Raw genomic sequence first — 24,455 nt, 5'->3', positions numbered from 1 at the left:
TTAAAAATTGCTAGCCTAGTTTCACATGCTTTCTTAATCCTGAGACTCATTAAATACGTTTGATTACAAGAACAATAGCAGCTCTAAACCACTGGGTCTCCCCACGAGGCATCCAGAGAAGTGCTTTACATTCAGCATCTCATTTCTCAACACAAGCCCAAGAGGCAAATACTGTTCGATCTCCATCTTACAGAGCAGAAAAACGGGCTCAGATAGGTCAGGATCACGCAGCTGGCTGGGATACTGCTGAGAGTCAAACCCTGTTTCTCTGATCTGCCTCCACTGGCCCCACCAGGCAGAGGCATAAAGCCTGCAGGACAGCAGGTCCCCCGTCCCTCCCTGCTGCATCCAACCAGCAGCGGAGCAGGGGCGGGGCCACATGAGTGGGGGCAGGGCACAGGGCTCACCAGCAGCGCGCGGACCATAGCATCTGTGGGCTCTGGGACGAAGGCCAGCGACCAGAGCCACGCCTCTGTCTCGTCTGCCTCCACCTCCCCGGACATGATGAGCTCTGCCATGAGGCCCACGCAGGCCTCAGTGCCACAGGAGGGCAGGGCATCCACCAGCGGCTGCCTGACATGGAGAGAGGCCCAGGGAACGTCAGGATGGCGGCCTACACGCCCAAGTGTCCTCCAGGACACCTCCCTCATGTAGCCTCTGGTCATCTGGGAGCAATCAGAGGCTCAGAGAGGTAAGGCAGGGATGCATCCATGCTCACACACCCAGAAAGGGGCTGAGCCAGACCCAGGCAGCCTGGCCGGGATTCTGTGCTCTTAGGGCCCTGGAGACACCAGCAGCCCTGAATGAAAGTTAGTCGGTCAGTTGTATCTGACTCTGTACAACCCCACAGATGGTAGCCCACCAGGCTCCTCTGTCCATGGCATTCTCCAGGCAAGGACACTGGAATGGGTTGCTATTTACCTTCTCCAGGGGATCTTTACAAGCCAAGGATTGAACCCGAATCTCCTGCATTGCAGGTAGATTCTTTACCCTCTGACCTGCCAAGGAAGCCCAGTCTAAACCCTGGCAATTCAGCCCACTCTAAGCCCTGGCAATTCAGCCCACTCTGGAGACACAGCAGTTTGGGGTGATGTGAGTCCTCTGCTCTCCCCAAACCAACCACACTCACCTCATAGGATAAGAATCCCTTGTGTAGAACAGGAGTCAACAACTGGCAGGTGGCCCCGCATTAAACAGAAGCCCCTCATTAAACCTCTAATGCTCTCAGCCCAACATCACAATCTTTCCTTTTTCTTTTTTTGAAATTACAGAAAGGTTGGTATGTTCAGGAAAGGTTTTGAACCTTTGCACAGTGTTGAGTCTAAATGGGGAGATGATGGCTGAATGGGGGTGGGTGCCTCAACTACAGTAGGAATGGGAGGCTCCCAGGGCTGGGGTCACACAGGCAGCAGGGTACACAGGGTGGAGCGGATTGGCCCCCCCACCTTATCAACCCTGATGAGTGACATCCATGGCCACAGAGGGCATCCCACCCACCCTCGACTCACACACACCATCTGCCTGTAAACAGTCTCTGGCCTCAATTTATTCATCTGTAAAATGGGAATGCTCATGACTGGGCCAGTTCCAAGATGATCATGAGGCCTCAGGACCACAAGCCTCTTCATCTGGAGATATCCCACCTGCACTTCCCATCTCGTGCCCTTGTATTTCCTCTCTTTCCCTTAGAGATTTGGGCCCAGGAAAACCAGGCTCTGGGCAGAAATGGAGGAGGAGGTGAGGGCAAGAGAAATCTCTCAAGAGTATCAGTCGTCTTGGAAATTTCTAGATTTGGGGATAATCTCCCCACCTCCCTGACTCCTAACATCTAGGTAGACAAGCGAGACACAGGGACTTGTGGGAATATCCCCAGTGACAAGTAGGGTGAGTCACCAGGGGAGTAGGGAACTCCACATGGAGACTCAGAGGCCCCTCCCTACAGCAAAGACAGCTAAAATGTGCCCAAGTCAACTATCACTTTTATTTAAGACCCTAAGAATTTGATGGATAAGCACAGACCACCTGGATTCAAATCTAAACTCTTCTGTGTGACTTTGGGCAAGTTTCCTAACTGCCCTGTGCCTTGGTTTCCTTTTACACCTGTTACATAGGAATACAACCACCTACCTCATGGGGTCATTGTGAGGATTAAATGAGTGAATACAGATAAAAGCCTTGGAAGGTATCTGTGCGTTATTAGCTATTAAGTTTGGTAGTCGTTCAAATAGACATGTGATAATGTTGATTCACGGGCTTCCCTGGTGGCTCAGACTGTCTGAAGAATCTGCCTGCAATGCAGGAGACCTGAGTTTGATCCCTGGATTTGGAAGTTCCCCTGAAGAAGGGAATGGCTACCCACTCCAGTATTTTTGCCTGCAGAATCCCCATGGACAGAGGAGCCTGGTGGACTACAATCCATGGGGTCACAAAGAGTCAGACACGACTGAGCGATTAACACACTGGTGGCTCAGTGGTAAAGAATCTGCCCGTAATGCAGGTTCAATCCCTGAATCAGGAAGACCTCCTGGACAGAGATACGGCAACCCACTCCAGCATTCTTGCCTGGGAAATCCCACGGACAGAGAAGCCTGGTGGGCTAAGATGGGGTCGCAAAGAATCAGACACAACTTAGCAACTAAACAACAATGTTGATATGGTGGGCGGCAGGGGGTTGGGGGGGGGATTTCTTTCTTATTTCTGAGTCAATAAAATATTTTTCAGGTCTCAAGATCTGAGAGCCTTTGAAAAGCTCACAGACCTGAAATCTGGATCTTGTGGGCCTATTGAATAGCTGAACTTGGGAAAGGAGCTACAGGTTTCCCCCCTCGACCCTCTACAGTCCTCTGCCCCTAGAGGCAGGACCTCAGAACTTCCCCTCCACCCTTGGGGTCTCTCTACACCCCTTGCTGGCCCCACATCAGCAAGGTGTGGGGGTGGATCCCAGCCCTGCCCAGCACCCCCCACTCCCAGCAGAAGGGAACCCAAGGCGCATTGGAATGCTAATTCCAGCTCCCTGCCAGAGGGACCCTGTGTTGGGAGGGAACAATGCCTGTCTTTATCCCACCAGGCCCTGCAGCCTCCAGTCTCCAGCCCCCGTGGGAACCTCCAAGCTCCCTGCTTAATCGTCTTCTTGGCAGATGTCCCCAGACTGAAGGACAAGTCAGGAATGAGATAACATATCACAGGGTTGAGCTGAAATGTCACTGTCCATCTCTCGATGGCAACCTAGGACAGCAGCAAGCTTATCCAGCCCCACCAAGACCCCTCAGCCAACTCCTGGCCCAGCCCCCAATTCAGGGACAGGCCCTTACCAGTTGTCTCGGCATTTAAAGGAAAGTCCCCAGAGTTCCATGAGCTCATCCACAGAGAGGCCTCGGAGCTCAGACACCAGCGTCAGGAACAGTTCTGTGGCCTGGAAATCAGAGGGGGCAGTGTGAGAGACTCAAACCCCAAAGGTCACCTCATCCATCCCCCCGTCTCCAGATGTGCTTGGTCACTCAGTTGTGTCCGACTCTTTGCAACACCATGGACTGTAGCCCCCCAGGCTCCTCTGTCCACGAGACTCTCTGGGTGAGAATCCTGGAGTGGTCGCCATTCCCTTCTCCAGGGGATCTTCCTGACACAGGGATCGAACCCATGTCTCCTGCATTGCAGGCAGATTCTTTACCAGCTGAGCCATCAACATGGCTGCAGAGAAGTAGGAACTCCAGTATCTCCCACAGCTTCACAGACCCAAAGAGATGAGGCTGCTCATATGGGTTTCTTTCCACTGAATCCCAAGCACCTGGCACACAGGCTGGCCCATTTTTATTTTTTAGTTTAACAAGCATTTATTGGGCACCTACTATGTGCCAGGCATACCTGGGCCAGGGACACGGGGGTGAAAAGGAGAGATGGCATGTATATTCGTGGACTTTATGCTCTAATAAAAGCTCAGTGACTTAGTGGGAAAGAATCCACCTGCAATTCAGGAGACTTGTAGGAGATGGGGTTTCGATCGCTGGGTCAGGAAGATCCCCTGGAGAAGCATATGACAACCCACTCCAGTATTCCTGCCTGGGAAATCCCATGGACAGAGATGCCTGACAGTCTACAGTCAACGGGGTCGCAAGAGAGTCAGACACAACTGAGCAACTAAATAACATGTTACAATGATCGTAATTATTATAATGAGTCCTACCATATTTCACAAAGTTTCTGATATTTCCAACTAAAAAAATATGTGAACGTTTTTCAGAATTATGAACAGTGATGATGGCTAATCGGCAGGGGTTTGCAGCTCTCACCCCTTGTCTACAGGTCTGACCAGCACAGTCACCAAGTCTCCAAACACTCGAGGAAATAAAGGACTCTATTCAGAGCCCACACCTCTCAGGAGTTTCAGGAGATAGGGGGTTTGGGATGCTGGCCCCACATCCTGTCTTCCCTCCTCCGTGCCCCCTCAGCCTCAGATTTGTTGCCTCAGCCCAAACCCAAAGCCACAGAAAGAGTGATGAGGTTCCTGGCTTCCTGCTGGGTTTGGGCAAGGCCAAGAGTGAGTCTTCACCCCACCCAGCCGGGGGTCCACGGCTGCAGGGATGGGCTTGCGTCACTCAGGCCTCCTCTGCTCTCAGCGGCTGGGACTGAGTTCCATGCACACAGCTTGACTACAGCCGGATGCAAACGGGAAACAGGCCTCGTGGGCCAACCCTCCCACCAGAGTGTCTGCCCCCAGGGTAGGCAGCATCCCGACTATGTGACTTTTGCTGGTGGAGCTGGTGTGGGTGTGTGGATGTGGGCACTTCAGTCATGTCCACCTCTTTGTGACTCTATGCACTATAGCCCGCCAGGCTTCTCTGTCCATGGGATTCTCCAGGCAAGAATGCTGAAGTGGGTCGCCATGCCCTCCTCAGCAACATCGATGAACAACAGTAATAACAACGACAATGGTTGCTTTGCGTGGAGCCCCCACTGTGGGCCAGGCACTGTTCAGGCACATTACAGGCACCACTTCATCTGACCTTGACCCTACAAGGGGCCGTGACTCTCCTCACTTAACAGAGCACTTAAGGCAGGTGACAGCAGCCACAGGGCTACTAAGTGGCAGAGCTGAGACTTGAACCCACGCTCTTAACCAGCATCCTATACTCAAGGCCCTGGAGAGGGGAGATAAAAAGCCCCGATTAACAGCTCCCGTGGTATCAATACCCCCACTGTGGCCATTACCAGCAGCCCAGGTGCCATCACTGAAGGCGGACGTGCAGTTGCTGCACGGAAGCAAGCCACTGCGCCCTGTTTCTAAGCCACAGTGGATGCCAGTGACCACCAGCGCAAAGATTAAAATGCAGAGAAATAACTAGCAGACGATGATACTGAGTACTCATTACCTTCGTTTTGAATATGATTCATTTTCACTGTAAATGGGTATAACAGTCCTTTGTTGTTTTAATTTTTTTCTAATATTTTTATTTATTTCACTACACCAGATCTTAGTTGCAGCATGCGGGATCTTTGATCTTCACTATGACATGCAGGTTCTTTAGTTACAGTATGTGGGATCTAGTTCCCTGATCAGGGATCGAACCCTGGTCCCCGGCATTGGGAGTGCAGTGTCTTAGCCACTGGACCACAAGGGAAGTTCCCAGTCCTTTGTTTAAGTGGAGTATTGTTGCTTCCCTGGTGGCTCAGAGGGTAATCCACCTGCAATGCAGGAGACCTGGGTTCAATCCCTGGGTTGGGAAGATTCCCCTGGACGAGGGCATGGCAATCCCCTCCAGGATCCTTGCCTGGAGAATCCCCATGGACAGAGGCACCTGGTGCGCTACAGTTCATGGGGGTCACAGAGTCAGACACGACTGAAGCAAGTTAGCTCCAGCAGCCGTCTAGGTCACCACAGACCACCGATAAAGTTCCCCATGCTATACAGTAGGCTCTCATTAGAGTATAACTTCATCTCTGGTGATGTCTGCTTAGCAACCAAGCTGCAGGATGTCCAGAGGCTAACCATCAGCTCTGGCAAGTCTGTACAAGCCAGCCTGGCACACCACTGTCCACACTTGGCTGTACACAGTCGGTGCTGAGTCAGTGTCTGTGATGTGGGTGCTCTATTCTGAGTACCCCAGATAGTGGTCAGGAGCTGTGCCCTCCTCAGGCGTCCTCCCTGGCAGCCTGGGGGCGCGGGGGCACTGACCTGCCCACCTTCTCTCCCCACCCTCTCCTTCACTCCACCAGGCTCTTAGCCACCCCAGGCCTCTGCCCCCCACATCGAAATCCCTGGGGCCTCTCTGCAGAGGGTCAGGCTGGGGAATTTGCTCTCTATTGAGTCCCAAGCCCAGGTTTTGTTTCCAAACCGAAAAACCCATCTTGTCTCCTGCCCACCAACAATGGCGTGGGGCAGAGGCATTCCCAGCCGAAGCCCACGGGCCATCCCCCTGGTAACCGGTGGGCCCTCTCCCGGGGAGAGGGATGCGAAGCACTGCTGATGTGCACTCAGGCATCCCCAAGAAGCTGTGTTCAGGAACAAAGTCCTCAGCAACTCACCCCAGCCCAGGGGACCTCCCTGGTGGGAACAATTTGCTTCCTTGTTAGCGCTATAAAGACAGGACAGCCGCCCCGCGCCCTCTGGGGCCAGCACTGCCAGGCTGCAGGAGGGGAGACAGGCCCGCGACATGCCTGGCCCTGAGCTGCCTCTGCTGGGGAAATGCCCGGTCAGGGGGCCGGGGGTGAGGCTCTGGGGCCAGATGGAAGGAGGCAGGTTGGAATACAGGAGGCAGAGCAGTGGCTCTCAGTGGGGGTGAGCGTGCTCCCCAGGGGACCCAGGTAACATCTGGAGACACTGGGTTACTGTGACAGGATTGGAGGTGATGCTGACACTGGTGGGCAGAGGTCAGGGAGGCGGCTAAGCATCTGACAGTGCGTGGGGCGCCCCAAGGGGTCAGGAGGCCAGGATGCCTGGGCAAACAGCCAGTTGTCACCCTCTAGCCACAGGCATGGAGCACCACCTCGCGGGGCTGAGGGCCCTCTCCTTTGGGCTGCTCTCTGACCCCCACAAAGCCCCCCAGGTCAGGGGTTCTAGAGAGCAATGAGCTGGGGCCTTGGCTCCCGGTCCCTGAAACAGTAAAGAACAGCTGCAAGCGTGTCTCTGCTATGTACACGCAAAATGTACAATGTGTGTGTGTATGCATGAGTCTTCAATACATACATATATATAGTCTATATTTACTGACTACATGTTCAATTTATTTTATACAAATTCAATGTATTCCAGTTTTTTGGCCACCGTGCAGCTTGTGGAATCTTAGTTCCCCAATCAGGGATCGAATTCAGGTCCTCAGCAGTGAAAGTGCAGAGTCTTAACGGCTGGACTGCCAGGGAAGTCTCAGTATATTCTTGTGTGTGTGTATTCATTGTTGTTTAGTCACTAAGTCATGTCTGATTCTTTTGTGACCCCATGGACTGACTACAGCCCACCAGACTCTCCTCTCTGTGGGATTATCCTGGCAAGAATACTGGAGTGGGTTGCCATTTTTCCCTCCAGATTGTGTGTTGGGTGGGGTGGGTATGTGGGGGGGGTGTGTGTGTTGCCACTTCATCCTCCAGATTGTGTGTGGGGGGGTGTGCGTGTGCAGTGTGTGTGTGTGTGTGTGTGTGTCCTGAGAGATCTCTAGGACAGGCCAGGTTCAGAAGGCTAGTCTGGGGCCCAAAAGGCCCATGTGCCCACAGACAGACCGATGAGAAGGAGGCCTCCTCCAGGCTTTTATCCAATCAGCACTAGGTCAGGTTTGCACACACCTGCTAGAATTCTTCCTCTTGCTTTCACAACCAGGCACAGCTGTGCAGTGCATAACCTGCCCAACAGCACACAGCAGCACTAATATTGAGTATTCTACCAAGTAGACCTTAAAGGATCTGGTAGGAAGAAGAGGCTGTCCCAGGGCCCCAGGGCTGGAGAAGCCACTTACCTCAAAGCTTGTGGCCCGAGCCAGGCACAGTCTCCTCACTGATGCAGCCCCTGTGGCCACCGTAGCTTGGGACGGTGTCTCCTCCCACTCGTACAACAAGCTGCTAGGGGCTAAGTCTCCACCGTGTGAATCTGAAGTGAGAAGGTCTTGGCAGGGATGACCGCACGGGGGGAAATGTCAGAGTGAGTGGAAGGAGGCCTGGGAGCCACTCCCACACCCGCCAAGGCTTCCTCCAGTATGTTTCTGGCAACAGGGGAGGGGAACACACCCAAGAAAATCATGCCAGCATTACTGCTGACAGCGAAAGACGGTCCATGCGCCCATCAGTAAGCAACGGGCCCAATAAGGGGGCCCCCAAAACCCTCTGGGGATTGCCAGAGGACACATGGAAACCTCCTCCAGCAAGTGAAAGAAATGAAACTGATACATGCTACAACACGGATGAACCTTGGGAAGACAGGTTCATCCCACAGGAAAAACCTATGGGAAGTGAAAGAAGACAGTTATAAAAAAGGGTCACATACTACCTCATTCTATTTATACAAACTGTCCAGGATGGGAAAATCTAGAGGTAGAAAGTAGATTCGTGGTTGCCAGGAATTGGGGGAACAGGAGGTGATGGCCAAAGGGTACAAGGTTTCTTCTGGGGTGACGAAAATGTCATAAAGTTGATTCTGATGATGGATGGACAACTCTGACCCTTTAAATGCATGAACTACACAGTATGTGAATTACATCTCAATTACACCTGTTTTAAAAAAAAAAAAAATGAAAAGCTCATTCAACTCAATGGTCAACCTACAGGCAGGTATCGAAACTAGATGCCCCAGTCATGGCCAGCGTCTGTGTTTGAGGGAGCCTCGGGGGGCAGGTCAGCCTAGGATCTCAGCCTGTGCTCCATGGAACCAAACGGAATGCTGGGGAGACCTGGGGCTTCAGTCCCCATCTGCTGGCTTCTCCCTGGGCTGGTGCAGGCAGCGAGTCTGTTCTCTGAGACAAACCTGATTATCCACCAGGGCTGTAGAAAAGACCCCACAGGCCCAAGTCCCAGCTCTGCCTCTCATTAGCTCTGTGACTTCAGACACGTCATTTTTACCTCTTGGCCTTCAGTGAAAAAAATATAACTAAAAACAACAGTAACTTCCTAATGGGGTCATGATGAGAATTAAATTAAATAATTCACATAAAGCACTCAGCACAGATACTGGCCCACAGTAAATCCTTCCAAACTGTCAGCAGTAAGAATTAACCATCCTTATTTCCTGATTCAGGGAGACAGCCATTTTTTTCACCGTAGAAAAAATATATGTCTCTTTCCCTCAGATGCATGCCTTGCTTTGTTTCTCTCTGTACAAAGCTCATAGAAGGGAACCATGCACCAGGGGATGCTCTATGTTGTCAGGAACTTTCCAGAAAATCAGGAAACCTGAGTCAGCTTGCCCCCAAAATGGTCAAGTCGTAGGGTCATCAGGGGTAAGGTAGATTCTCCCACAAAAGTTGGGAACCAGAAGATGCCATCTCCCCTGAGAACAGCCCAGAGAGGAAGCCAAGACCAAGCCTGAGAGCCATGTGAGCCGACAGAAACTTCTAGAAAAAGAGGCCAACCCTGACAATGGCCACTTTCAGAAGGTGTTCAAGGGTGTCCAGACAGGGACACAGCAGTGGAGCCTCTGCTTGCTGGAGCCCCTCTGGTCAGAGGAGACTGGGAGGCTCACCTACGGGTCCAGGGGCCACCCCCCCACCCCTATCCCCATCACCTGTGACAGCCGGGTCCTGGGGTACCTCCTGCCGCAGGGAGAGCGAGGAAAAGGTCCACATCAGTGCAGCACTTGCCTCCCTTGAGAGCGGCCCCGCAGTGTCCAGCTGCGTGCAGGAGGCCTCCCGCAGCACACCAGCCTGCAAACTCTGGACGCAGGTCAGATGGGAGGCCAGGCCAGACTGCTGGACCATGTGGGGAAGAGGCAGAGGCTCAGGCAGGCCTTGGGAGTAAGGGAACCCCCCATAACCCTCAAATTGGTAGCAACAGGCAAGGCTGGGGGAAGCCCACTGGGGATACCTTGGAGCTTCAGGATCCCCCTCCCCATAGACAGAGGTGGGAGACCAAGGGAGGCAAGAAAGAACAGTCACAGGTCACCCCAAGGGGAGGAAAGATAAAGCCTCAATTGGAAAATGAAGAAAGCCGGCGCCTGCAGCCGCTTCTAGATGCTGAGACTCTGTATTAGTCATGTTAACAGTGATCACCTCCTATCCTTATATAGATGCCTACTGTTTACACTGTGGTTTTGGAGAATCCTCTTGAGAGTCCCTTGGACTGCAAGGAGATCCAACCAGCCCATTCTGTAGGAAATCAGTCCTGACTGTTCATTGGAAGGACTGAGGCTAAAGCTGAAACTTCAATACTTTGGCCACCTGATGCGAAGAGTTGACTCATTTGAAAAGACCCTGATGCTGGGAAAGATTGAAGGCAGGAGGAGAAGGGGACGACAGAAGATGAGATGGTTGGGTGACATCACCAACTCAATGGACATTAGTTTGAACAAACTCTAGAGTTGGTAATGGACAGGGAGGCCTGGTGTGCTCCATGGGGTGTGGTCCATGGCGTTCCAAAGAGTTGGACACGACTGAGCGACTGAACTGAACTGTTTACACAACACTTTCATCTGCAGGGAACCATGGAGGAGAGAGGAGGAGACGGAAGAGGAGGGACGGGGAAGTGGCGGAGCCTTAGCGGGTGGGGGAGAGGAGGATGAGAGATGAGGGAGTGGGGGAGGGGAAGGACAGAGCCTGGGAAGGGGGAGAAGAGAACAGGGAGCGGGCCAAGAAGGAAGGACAGGGCGGGGCTGGAGGGGTGGGGGGGGCGGGAGGGGCGGGGGGCGAGCCCCGCTCTCACCTCCTCAGCGGCGGCGGGCAGGGCCTGCGAGCGCAGGGAGGCGCGCACCCTGCGCAGGGAGCACCGCGCCAGGGCCTTGGTCTTGTGCAGCCTGCTTCCGAGTTGCTGGTACGTGGTGGGACACCTGCCCAGGATGTCCACCTGGGCGAGTGGGACCCAGTCAGCGCCCTGCTCCCCATCACTCCATCACCCACCCGGCTCTCAAGACTCAGAACTCACCTCCTCCACGGTGTGGGGGTCGCGGACACCCGGATGACCCTGCAGGAGGCTCAGCACCGCCCGCTTCACGTTCAGGGCCCAGCGCAGCTCGGCTCGGGCGGGGCACAGGCGGACCACGCGCCCCGCTTGCAGGACGAAGCGCAGTGGCGCCCGGCCCAGGACAGCGCTGCGTGGGGGCGGGCGTCAGGGAGGCCCATCTAAGGCCCCAGGCCACCTCTTCTCTGCCACCGCAACCTTGCCCCTCCAGCGTGGGCCGCTCCCATAGGTCAGTTCCGTAGGAAGCACCCAGCTATCCCCAAACCCCGCTCAAATGGCCTGGCTTCCTAACTCAGCTCAGCTCTCCAGCCAGGTCTCAACGAAACCTCACAAAAGACAGCCAAGTCCATGCTTGAAGCTACTCTCAGCCTTGCCGCCACCTGAATAAAATGGGTGAACCCAGCTTGAAAAAAAAGAAAAAGCCGAGCTTCCCAGGGCATCCTGCATTGCAAAACTTCTCATTTTCCCAGCCCTTTCACGTTATATATTCAGGAAGGAACCTGAGGCTCTGAGCGAAAAGGTGACTTGTTCAGGGCCACAGCTGGGATTCGAACCCAGGCAGGATGGCTCTGGGGTCACCGGTCTCAGACACCCTGAGCTGGAAGTTGTGGAGCCCTGCACCAAGGTCAGAAAAAGCAGTGGCAACCCACTCCAGTACTCTTGCCTGGAAAATCCCATGGACAGAGGAGCCTGGTAGGCTGCAGTCCATGGGGTCGCTAAGAGTCAGACACAACTGAGTGACTTCACTTTCACTTTTCACTTCCATGCATTGGAGAAGGAAATGGCAACCCACTCCAATGTTCTTGCCTGGAGAATCCCAGGGACGGGGGAGCCTGGTGGTCTGCCGTCTATGGGGTTGCACTCAGTCAGACACGACTGAAGCGACTTAGCAGCAGCAGCAGCAGCACCAAGGTCACAGGTTAAAAATCTCTGGAACTGACCAAACCCCATAGCAATTGTTGCCATGAGCCTCCAGATCTAACCGTGACCCCCTATTAGGTAAAATACCAACCTTATTACCCACCCTGTAGCATCCTAACCAATCACATAATGCCACCCTTCCAGTAGGAATTTTCTGTCTTGAGGCTCTAAAAAAGTGACTGCTCGCCTGCAAAAAGGTTCGGCTCTCCCTTGAGCCAGCCTGCTGTTCTATCAGGGTCTCCCACTCTGCTAAACTTTATTCTCCTCTCATTCTGCCTGGTGTCTGGAAATTCTTTTCCAATCCCCACACGGACCACGGCAGAAGCGACTTAGGCTCCAGCACTGTAGAAAGGAGGAAACAAGGCCCAGCAAGGGAGAGCTACCGGAGAGGATCACACAGCAAGTCTGGGAGGAGCTGGGTCCAGAATTGAGCCCAGTGCTCTTCCCGTCGCCCCTCACCTGACCCAGACCAGGAGCCTGTGTCTGGTATGGCCTGGTGAGGGAGAGGATAGGGCAGGTTGGGGGTGAGGGCTTGGGGAGTACTCTTCTTTGTGTGGGGAGCGTTGAAGAGGGAGGTGCCCCGTGATGAAGGGGAAACTGGCAAAGCCCCAAACCCCACCAACCAGCCAGTAAGCAGAACTTTGGGGGACACAAGTGTCCTTACTGAACTTCCCCAGGGAGGTCACTGACCCCTCCCCAGCTCCTCATGGAGTCTGCCCCTGCCCCCCACCCACCGTGGCAGCCCCTAGGGCCTCAGGCCTCAAGAGAAATGCTAATGGCTCCCGCCCCTTCTAGAATAACTAATGTCAGTCTGGTCTCTCCAGGAGCTGACAGCCCTGCGCACTGACTTAGCATTTCTGATGAGACTCCCCAGGGACAATAGCCCTCCCTGCCCCCTCAGAGAGGACCCCTCTAAGCTTTTCAGTGGGGATCCATTTGCCCCTGGCAGCTCCCCCATCCCTGTATCCCTGCACAAAGGCTTTATTATTTTTTTTTAACAAATGAATTTGCAATCAAAAAGGAAGAGGAATCTGCAGAGATGCGCTTGTCTTCAGACTGGGGGCTGGACTGAGCTTTGTGGCCAGGAAGCCACTGTCAGGAGTCCCTGGGAAACACGCCAAGGGAGAATTCCAGGCTTGGCTGGGTCACCAAGGGGAGCTTGGCTGGGGAAGGGAGAAAGAAGCTATGGGTCTCCAGGAAAATCCCCCATCTCAGCATGGGGGAGGAGGAGAAGGGCAGGCTTCAATGGGTGCCCAGTGTCTTCCAGAATGTTCTTAAGGATGAAGCCCAGAGGGTGCTGTGCAAACATAAAATCTGGACATGCTGAGAGTGACAGCCAGGTAAATATGGGGCAAGAGTTCTTCGTCCAGATAAGGGAAGGCCATCCAAAGCTCTTTGGAGCCACTTAAGGCTCCCACATCACAACAACCCCTAGTGGTCCTCATCAATGGCCTGGGTGTTTACAAGGTCAAAACAAAGATGGAATCCTCTTTGAACTTTGATCCAAAATGGCCTTTCTCTGCTGTAGAGGGGTTACCCTAATTGGATTCTTTCAATACAGTCTGGTGCACCCAGTGCCCAGTGGCCATCGGAAAAGGGAGCCGGGCTCACATATGCAGCCCCAGGGGGAGCAAGGCCCAGTGTCTTACCTCAGACTCTCTGACTGCTTCAGAACTTCTACCTTGGACCCCAGGATGGATGTCAGCTGGAAGTGCTGGAGCTGAAGCAGGAGGCGCTGAGTTGATGACCTCTCCTGGGATATTCCAGGACCACACCAGCACCCCCTCCCCCACCTAAAGTAGTTCTGGGCCCCCTCGTGATTCATGCTGGTGAGGGAGGGGTAGGCAGGGAGATCCGCCCCTTGAGCAGAAGGTTCTAATGTCAGGTGGTAGCTGTTGAATATCTCCAGGGTAAATAATTTAAACAGTCAGGCCCCTCCGCTCCCCACTCACTGTACAGAAAGTTCTCATTAGCTTCTTCCGCATTGCAGGTGGATTCTTTACCAGCTGAGCCACCAGGGAACCCCAAGAATACTGGAGTGGGTAGCCTATCCCTTTCTCCAGGGAATCTTCCCGACCCAGGGCTCGAACCTGGGTGTCCTGCATTGCAGGCAGATTCTTTACCAGCTGAGCTACCAGGGAAGCCCCATTAGCTTCTCATTTTTCCCCAAAAGGCCCTGGAAGTTTGACTGAGAGATTCATATGGCTACGCAGTATAAACAAAAATAAACTAGGATCGCAAAGCAAACAAAAAATGCTTTGTCATCATGAATAAAAGACTTGGATGTCCCCAAATCACCATGGTTTCACACATGTGTGTACTTATTGCTAAAGAAGATGGACTCTCTAAAGATGGAAAATAAAATCACCCCTAACACCTGCATCCCAGGCTTCCCTGGTGGCTTAGTGCTAAGGAATCTGCCTGCCAATGCAGGAGGTGTGGGTTGATCCCTAGGTCAGGAAGACTCCACAAGCTACGGAGCAACTAAGCCTGCGCACCACAACTATTGGGCCTGTGCTCTAGAGCCCGGGAGTGGCAACTGCTGAGGCCTGAGCACCCTCGAGCCCGTGCTTCGCAACAAGAGAAGCCACCGAAATGAGAAGCCTGCACACCGCAACTAGACAGTAGCCCTTCAGTCACAACTGAAAAAGAGCCCAGGCAGCAGCAAAGAACCAGAACAGCCAAAAACAAAAAAGTTTTTAAAACCCTGCATCCCTAAGCTGACTGATTTCACTTTTATTATTATTATTATTAGCGCAGTTTTAGGTCCATAGCAATACTGAGAGGAAGGTACAGAAATTTCCCATGTACACCCTGACTTCCGCATTATCAACATCCCCCACCAGAGTGGGACATTAGTCACAACTGCTGATCCTACACTAATGCATAACCACCACCCGAAGCCCCTGATAAAAATGAGGGTTCCTAGTCTATAGGTTTAGACAAACGTATGATGACATGTGTCTGTCATTATAGTATCGCATAGTTTCACTGCCCCGTGACTTCACGTTTTCAGAGTAACTAATCCTGGCCTTCCCTGGTGGTCCAGAGAGTGTGAATCCACCTTGCAATGCAGGGGACACCGGTTTGATCCCTGGTCTGGGAAGATCACACGTGTCGTGGAGCAACTAAGCCCATGTGCCACAACTACTGAGCCCAGAGCCCATCCTTAGACTCCAAGAGCAGCAACTGCTGACATCCCCGTGCCTTAGAGCCCGTGCTCTGAAGCGAGAGAAGCCGTGGCAATGAGAAACCCAAGCACCGCAGCTAGAGAGAGCCCACTTGCAATGACAAAGACCCAGCGTAGCCAATAAATGAACCATATATGCGTCATTTAAGGGGCACAGTGCTTCTGCTTAGGATGATGGAAACATTCCAGGGGTGGAGGGTGGTGATGGTTACACAACAGGAGCATACATATCGCTATTGAATTGTACACTTGAAATGGTTGCAATGATAAATTTTATATCATGTATATTTTACCATGATCAAAAAAATCAAAATAAAAAATAAGAGAAACCGGGCACAAAAGAGAACATCCTGCATGATTCCATTAAAGAGAGGTTCAAAGACGAACAAAACTAATCCATGGTGCTGGAACTCAGGGGAGCCTTTGGGAGAAGGGACCAGAAGAGAGAAAGAGGGAGGTTATGGGGGTTTCTTGATCTGGAGGTGGCTACACAGGAGTGTTCAATCTGTGAAATTCATTGTCCTGAATACTTACATTCACCCTTTTCCTACAAAAATATACTTAATGGATTGCCTAAGTGGCTGTAAATTTTCCATTTATGACACAATTTTTTTTCCACACTGTGTGGCTTTGGGGATCTTAGTTCACCGACAAGGGATCAAACCTGTGCCCCTCTGCAGTGGAAGCATGGCGTCCTAAATACTGGACTACCAGGGAATTCACCATGCCATGAGTCTCTGAAATGAGCCCCTTCTTTCTACCCTTGCCAACATTCAACAGTATCCTTTTTTTTTTTATGCTAAAAACAAAGCAAACAAACAAAATTGCAGCAGTACACAATTTGCCTTGTGAAGACTGTAGAAAAAACAACCCCTACAGTTTTGATGGACATGAAAGGACAGCAAAGTGACAATTCTGACCAAAACCAATATTTTGGATAGTTTAAGAAGTCAGAGGCAGCTCAGAGCCACCTTGCAAAAGATTCCATCCTGTGGTCTACATGAAAACATAACAAAGCAGTTTTGAGAAACTCTCATCAGCAAGCACTCCAGTCAGTTCAAAAACCCCTTACAAATGACAAATGGGACATAAGACTTTAGTGGAAACTAGGCAGCCATTTATGCAGAGTGGGAAGGTTTGTCCAGGAAACACATGGGCGTCATCAGAAAGAGACCAGGGAAGAGTCAGGCATTTCTGCTTGCAAGAACATGAGAAAGCTTCAGGAAAATCTTGAAGAAAAAGAAACCTACAACCACCAAGAGAATCTAGCTCATAATTCCACTTTGACCTAACCCAGTGTCACCACTGTCCACTAAGACAGACCTCATTCTACAATGCTCCACTTAATTGTGCTTCCCAGATATTGCCTTTTTTTGTGTGTGTGCAAATTGAATGTTTGTGGCAACACTGCATTGAGCAAGTCTATCAGTTTTTCCAAGAGCATTTGTTCATTTCATGTCTGTGTTACATTTTAGTGGTTTTAACAACATTTCAAACTTTCTCATTATATTTGTTAGCATGGTCTATGATCAGTGATCTTTAATCTTGCTACAACTCCCTGAATGCTCAGATGATAACTAGCTTTTTTCAACAATATTTTTTAATTATGTACTTTTTATAGACATCATGCTATTGCACACTTAATAAACTACAATTTAGTATAAACATAACTTTGATATACACTGGGAAACCAAAAAATTAGTGTGACTCACTTTATTTCAATATTTGTTTTATTTCAGTGACCTGGAATCAAAATTGCAATATTTCTGTGGTATGCCTGTACAGAGAAGCCCAGGGCAGGCCTGGAGTCCCCAACTGGGTCTGGGCTGTCCATCATAGTCTGCTCCTTTGCCTACAAAGCCTTGATTTTGTTTGATTTTGCTCACCCCTGGAACCTACACTTTCCCAATTGTGACCCTCAATTTATTTTTCCAGTAGTCATGTATGGATGTGAGAGTTGGGCCATAAAGAAAGCTGAATGCCAAAGAATTGATGCTTTTGAACTGTGGTGTTGGAGAAGACTCTAGAGAGTCCCTTGGACTGCGAGGAGATCCAACCAGTCAATCCTAAAGGAAATTAGTCCTGAATATTCATTGGAAGGACTGATGCTGAAGCTGAAGCTCCAACACTTCAGCGGACTCATTAGAAAAGAATTGACTCATTAGAAAAGACCCTGATGCTTGAAAGATTGAAGGCAGGAGGAGAAGGGGACAACAGAGGATGAGATGGTTGGTGGCATCACCGACTCGATAGACATGAGTTTGAGTAAGCTCTGAGAGTTGGTGATGGACAGGGAAGCCTGGTGTGCTGCAGTCCATGGGTCACAAACAATTGGACACAACTTAGCAACTCAACTGAACTGATTCTCCCAAGGACATAGCTTGATCCCATCCTGTGGCTATACCTGCTCCAAGGAATACCCTTCACTCCTTCAATCTCCACTCCTCCCCACACTGGATCTACCCTGGCACCCTCTACAACCAAAATGGTGTCACATTCTGATATTACTCTAGAGCCCTCACTTGAATTTGATTTCAGGGGCTATGGCTTCCCCATGGCCCTCCCCCATGTCACCGTGACCCCCTGGTTACTCAGTGATACTCACCCGTAAGGCCATCTGGCAAGGGCCAAGTACATCGAGGGTAACCAAGCCTTGCAGACCAAGGCCACTCCCCTCCACCTGGGCCCCCTGCAGGCTGGTGCTGGTGTTAGTGGAAAAGTGATAGATGTATCTGGTGCCCACGGGGAGGTGAGGATCAGCTGACCCTGGAGGGCAGAGAGAGGGCACACGGTGTCACCTTGACAATCTGACACCTTCTGAGACTCAGCTCCACCTGGACTACTTAGGCATCCTAACTGTCACATTCCCTTCTCATCTGGCCAGTGAGCTTCCTGCTCCCAGCTCAGGGGAAGGCTGCAGACCCCAAGAGAGTGAAGAAGAAAATGAAGATAATCACAAGGAGTGCTTAATCAACGTTACCTAGTGTTTCGCATGCTAGGCCTTCTTCTAAACACTCCAGAGTTTCTCAGCCTCCGTGGTATCAATATCTTGATATCATATAATTCTGTTGTAGGGGCTGTTCTGTGCATTATAGGATGCTCAACAGCATCTCCAGACGCCAGTGGCACGCCCCAGTTGGGACAAGCAAAAATATGTCCCCAGACTTTGGAAAATGTCCCTGGTAGATACAGTCATCCTGGTTAAGAACCACTGATCTATTTTATATTAGCTTTTGGAAGCCTCATAACAACTTTGAAGTGGGTACTCTTATTTTCTCCATCTTACAGAGTTGGAAACCAAGGCTCAGAGAGGTTAACTAACTTACGCAAGGTTGCAGAGCTGGAATCCAAACCTTGGCTGTCTAATGATTCCTCACCTAGCCTTGGTAGATATCAGCAGGGACAGGGAGTGGGTTGGATAGAGTTCCCTGATCTTTTCAGAACACAACGCTGAAGAACTGGCTAGTGTGGAGGTACTGGAGATAGTGGGGAGGTGGGGGAGGTACGCTGGGGTAGATCGGATCTAGAGAGCAGAGAGTCTGTGATTCCCGAACCTTCTATTTAGACCACAGACCAATTGTGAAACACCATTAAAGTATTAATTATGACAGCTCATCCTTCTCCTGGGCTTTGAAATTGAATGAACACATTCATGTTCATTTCTTTGTGCTCAAAATATAACCACATCTCACATTCCAAAAATGCTTCCTTCTAAGCCATTTGCCCCCAGTTTCTCTCATCTACTTCACCCCAAGATGCAAATAGAATCACTTGGCTGGAGATTTTACTCCACCTGGGGACCACAGAGCATGAGGGAAAGCCCCAGGGCTTTAGGGCTGGGATGGTTTAAGGACATTTTAACCTGAGTGTGTGATTTGCTGCTCTAAATGCTGACGACTGGTTGGCCTTTGCAGAACCAGTCTTGCTCTTCCCCACTGGTCTCTCTGGGAATGTGGCTAAGGCCCTCAGGGGTTGTCCCTAATTAGACCTGGCCATGATCAGCTTCGCCTCCTCAAACCCCTGCCCCGCCCTGTCTTGAGTTCACCAGAAGTGTGATAAGGTCTCCAGAGAGACTCACCTGTGCAGGAAGTCATGCAGGAGGCCGCCTGCCCCACCAGCGAGCCTGGCATTTCTGAAATCACAAATCGGATGGAACCAGGGCAAGGCCAGGAGGGGACGTTCAACAGCCCCCTCCCATGAGCCGCTGACCTGCTCTGGAAAGAGGACATTAAAGGGGCCAGGGGGACAAAAAGAGATAATCCCCGCTCTCCTCTCTCGCGCAGAGCTGGGAGTAACCTCCATGCACCCTCCAGCCGCCCCACTCTTCCCCATCTTGGGTACTAATACCACTGCCCTCCCACTGCTCGAGCTGGTAACCTGGAAGCCGTGCTTCCCCTTCTCTCTTATGATCACCCCAAGCCCCACGTGTCGGCAAGTGCTGCCAATTCCATCAGGTCTCCATCCACCCTCCCTCTGTCAGCTCATCCCTCCTTCCCTCCAGTCACCTCTCTGTGGACCCCTCCCTCTCTCCAGCCATCTGTCTGTCTCTCTCTGCCTCTATCCACCCATCCGTCTCTCCTTTCATTCATCTGTCTGTCTCTCTCTGTCCATCTTTCTATCCATCTATCCATCCCTCTCTCCCTTACTCCATCCTTCTCTCTCCATTCATGTCTCCACCCCCACAGCCATCACTCCAGGCAAAGCCTCATCTTCTCTCACCTAGACCACTGCAGCAGCCTTCCAGCTGTTCCCTGTGTCCACAGCTCATTCCCAACAGTTACAGTCATGTTTTAAAACCCTTAATCTAATCGCATCACTCCCTGAGTAAGAGCTCCTAAGTCTCTCCCCAACCACCCCAACCCACACGCATTCATAATAAAATCCTTCCCAAGCCAGCCAGCCTCTGTCTGCCCCTTTGGCCGAATCTCACCCCACTCAACCTCCAGCCATGCTGGTCCTTCTCTAGCTCAAGGCCTTTGCAAACACTGCGCCCTCTGGTCTCAACACTCTTCCTCCAGTTCTCATGTCCTACGCTCCTTCAGACCCCAGCGTAAGCGTGTCTCCCTGTCCAGAGTAAACCCCCCCTTGTCAGTCCCTATCTTAACATCCTATTCTCTTCACAATGCTTATCAAAATGTTAATGATTTCACTATCTTGGTCATCGTCATCAAAATTGTATCCCCGAGTGCCTGGTTCCCAGTCAATACTGGAATGAATAAATGAATGTATACATGTAGCATAAAGCACTTATCATGTGCCAAGTGCTGTTCCAAACAAATTATATATTCAGCGCCTTCAATCCTGACAGTTCCCTGTCGTGAGTGCGATTATTACTCCCATTTCACAGAGGCCGCTGTTCCAAACAAGTTATCTATTCAGCGCCTTCAATCCTGACAGTTCCCTGTCGTGGGTGCGATTATTACTCCCATTTCACGGAGGCCCAGAGACTCAGACACAGTTAGTAGAGGAGCCAGGGTTTGGACCCAGGCATCCTGAGTCCACAGCCTCAACCACTACATTGTCACGAAGGAATAAGTGAGTGAATAAAGGGATGGGTGAACCAATAAAGGCAAGCCCGAAAGACTGCGGCAGTGAAGGATGAGATCTGGCTCAGCATCCTGGTCGATCTCATAATGCCTCATTCACCCACTGTCCAAGCTGCAGAACAGCGAGCGTGCGAGCAGAACGGCCAGGGGCCTCCTCCGGCTGCCGAGGACGCTCTTCCCTGCAGGGGCCCTCAGACCTCTTCCCTGGAAGGGCCAGCATCTCTCCATCTGCCCGTCCCAACCCTCACCTGAAGACTCCCCATTTCCACCTACTATCTCTCCTCATTTGTCCTTCCTTCCAGCCACATGCCTGGCATTTCCTGGACATCATCCATATCCTTTCAGAACAGCCTTAGCCAGGGGTCCATCTGCAGCCGTTTTCATAGAATGACTTTCCAATAAGAGCATTTCTATTCTCAAAACCACCCCACTGTGCCTCAACTGGTAATCATGACATATGCCAGCCTGTTTTTAATCCCTTAAGAAAAATATAGTTTCCCAAAATGGGGGGAAAGTGCATTTTATGCCATTTCATTTAAACCTTTGCAATAATAGAAAATGGTAGGGTATTTGGCAGAGTTTTCGCTTCCCCTGAATGTTTTGGCTCATCCAACAAAATACTCTTTGCATTAAAGTAGAATATCAATGGAATAAAACCACATTTCAAAGACATTTAACTCAATCAATTTCCCTGCCAACTCGCCTTCAACTCTTTGATCACTTGAACCCTGGGCTCCAAATTAAACATGTTCGTGCATAACCGTTAAACTCCCAGTTGCGCACAGATCCAGCATTCAGCTTCTTTGTTCCACCGATAACCTCTGCATTGGCTTTTTCTGCCCAGCTAAGCCAAGAGCAGTGATGCCTGCAAGCCTGAGTCTACCACAAGCTCCCAGGAAGAAGGGGTGTTCAGAGGGCATTCTGCTTGAACCAAGTCTGTTTCCCTTCCATTTTCAAGCACTTACAAAGACCTATCTAAAGCTTTAAAAAAAAGTTTCTGAAGAACAAAGACCATTCAATTATCCTACTAAACGTATCAACCAAGAAGGGGGAAACGTTGAAAACTGGGGAGTGATAAATCTTTCCAGCACTTCTAGAGAGAGACTGGAAATGGACTGAAATTGATGTCATCTCTACTACTGAGGAATGAAATTGAGCCTCATTTCAGCCTTCTCAGAAGTCAGGTCTGATTCCCATTCATTTATTTACCCAGTCAGCACAGACTCACTAAGCACCAACTGTGTGAGAGGCAAACAGGGGAAAATACAATGAGTAAAACAGTTGTGACGGGACCTGCACTGTCTGGGAAGTATCTGCCAGCCACACGTGGCTAGTGGACATCTGAAATGTAGCTGGTGCTATGAAGAAGCCTTTCATTTTATGTAATTTTAATAAAATTTAAAGCCTATGCTCAAGTCAGTTATTGGAAAACTTTTAAATAAAATTTTTAAAATGTTTTAATTGGAGGATTATTGCTTTCCAACGTTGTGTTGGCTTCTGCCGTACACCAGTGTGAATCAGCCGTGGGTATACACATGCCCCCTTCTCTCTTGAACCTCCCTCCCACTCCCCGTGGAAAATTTTCAAAGATGTTTGAAATGACTTAGTATGTGAAAGAATTGGGGGTGGGGATTTGAGCTAATTTTTATTAAATGATGGAATCGTCATTCTCCACAAAGCACATTATATAAACCAAAGTGATATAGTACTATGATATAAGCCTAGTGTTTTCAAGAATTCCTTGCATGTTTAGCCCCACTCTCGTCTTATCACATTCTACAGAATACACCATAGTCTTGCCTCATGTCTAAATTTATCTTGTTTGATATAATCTGAGGATCCATGTCTTGACTTTAACCCCTACTTCTGTCTTACCCAGAATGGTCGAGATAACTGTTTCATATCTCCCATCTTTACTGTCTCAAATAAGTACTTCTCCACTCAATACTAAAACCTCATCATGCCCCACTCCCAAAGGAAAAAGCATAATGACTTCATTCATCTCTTTCAACTCAAAATTTTAGGATATCTAATAAGAGGTCAAGCATTTGCAATGAACATTTAGCATTCAAGTGTTCTAACTATAAAGGACACACTGGATTTCGAAGGACAGAAAATAAAACTCATTAATAATTTCTATATTGATTACATTTTCTAATGATATTTTAGATATATTGGGTCAAGTACAATAACTCTGGCCACCTGATGCAAAGAGCTGACTCGTTGGAAAAGACCCTGATGCTGGGAATGATTGAAGGCAAAAGGAGAAGGGGGCGGCAGAGGATGAGATGGTTTGATGGCATCACTGACTCAATGGACATGAATTTGAGCAAATTCTGGGAGACGAGGACAGGGAAGCCTGGCATGCTGCAGTCCATAGGCTAAAAAAGAGTCAGACATGACTTAGCGACTGAACAATTACAATATACTTTTACATTAATTTCAGGACTTCCCTGGTGATCCTAGTGGTTAGGAATCCACCTGCCAATGCAAGGGACACAGGGTGGATCCCTGGTCCATGAAGATTCCGCGTGTTGTGGGACAGCTAAACCCACGCACCACAGCTACTGAGCCAGTGCCCTGCAACAAGAGACGCCTCTGCTAGGAGAATGGACACATACATACGTATGGCTGAGTCCCTGGGCTGTTCACCTGAAACAACTTCCACAACATTGCTAATCAGCTAAACTCAGTACAAAATTAAAAGTTAAAAAAAAAGCCCCCACTCACAACTAGAGAAAGCCCATGCGCAGCAATGAAGACCAGGGCAACCAAAATAAATAAAATTTTAAAATTTTTTTAATTAATTTTATCTAACACTTTTTAAATGTGGCTACTTGGACATTTAAAATTACATATTGGCTTGCACTGTATTTTTAGTGGATAGAGCTGTCCTAAACCTTCCCACAATAAACAGACAACAAATTAAATTTCCTTTCACATTGTTACCGTGCATACTGCTAAGCATCCTGGCACACAGGCTTAGGGAGCCTAGAAGTCAGCGTTTCCTCACTTAGGATTTCAAATCTGGACTCTGGATTCCAGAGGATGTTGATGGGAGATGGGAGTGAGAGAGAGACGAGGGCCCACTTGTAACCTCTCCTTCCTTCTCCCCCCATGAAAGGTAAAACCAAGGATGTGCAGAAGGGCTGGTAAACAGGCATCAGGCTATAACATCACCACCCCAAGTGGATCTGGGCTGCCGCCCCTTCGCCCCGACAGAATAGGGTTGAGCAGCTTTACTTACTCCCTGCAGTCACTCGCGCCAGCACCCAGAACAGGACCAGACCAAGGAAGCCCAGGGGCGCTGGCATTGCCGCTGGCCCGAGGGAGCCCCACGCCACCAGCCTCTCTCTGCAGGATAACTCTGAACAGCTTCAGAAAGGAGCCTTGTCTCCCAAAGGAGAGGGTTCAGCTTCAATCCACTCTCCCAGCAAGCAGAAGATGGAAAGGGGAGGAGGGGGCTTCCAGGGCAAAGACCCAGCCAATCAGAAGCCTCTAAAAAAGTTCTTAGCCCCAGGAGGGAGGGAGGGAGGGGGGGGCTTCTGATCAGTGAGGGGGAAAAAAAATCCCTTTTCTGTCTAGGAAAAAAAAAAAGATTTGCCTCTTCAAGTCTTGTAAATAGAGCTCTCAGGGCAGAAGGCAGTGTAGCATGGTTGGCCCTTTTTTGCGTGTGGTCTAATGGATAGAACATAACATTGATCATTTGAGCC

The 24,455-nt window shown here is 50.3% G+C and overlaps 1 protein-coding gene across 1 annotated transcript in view; it reads right to left on the bottom strand.

Annotated features, from left to right (window-relative positions):
• The window catches only part of LOC128060070 (uncharacterized), a 188,897-nt gene extending 164,841 nt beyond the window's left edge, over positions 1 to 24,056 (bottom strand). Inside the window, exons 1-10 of the mRNA XM_052652297.1 lie at positions 23,990 to 24,056; positions 19,275 to 19,328; positions 17,802 to 17,962; positions 13,656 to 13,726; positions 11,050 to 11,215; positions 10,840 to 10,971; positions 9,683 to 9,881; positions 7,941 to 8,071; positions 3,312 to 3,412; positions 408 to 573 (exon numbers count right to left, since the gene is read on the bottom strand). Of these exons, the coding sequence (XP_052508257.1) occupies positions 408 to 573; positions 3,312 to 3,412; positions 7,941 to 8,071; positions 9,683 to 9,881; positions 10,840 to 10,971; positions 11,050 to 11,215; positions 13,656 to 13,726; positions 17,802 to 17,962; positions 19,275 to 19,328; positions 23,990 to 24,056 (1,248 nt within the window). The remainder of the gene's footprint in view (positions 1 to 407; positions 574 to 3,311; positions 3,413 to 7,940; positions 8,072 to 9,682; positions 9,882 to 10,839; positions 10,972 to 11,049; positions 11,216 to 13,655; positions 13,727 to 17,801; positions 17,963 to 19,274; positions 19,329 to 23,989) is intronic.
• Between the last annotated feature and the right edge of the window lie 399 nt (positions 24,057 to 24,455).

The sequence above is a fragment of the Budorcas taxicolor genome, chromosome 2, assembly GCF_023091745.1.
Source record: "Budorcas taxicolor isolate Tak-1 chromosome 2, Takin1.1, whole genome shotgun sequence".
Taxonomy (NCBI): Eukaryota; Metazoa; Chordata; class Mammalia; order Artiodactyla; family Bovidae; genus Budorcas; species Budorcas taxicolor.
The sequence above is the reverse complement of the archived record's forward strand: the minus strand, read 5'-3'. Positions and strand labels throughout refer to the sequence as shown.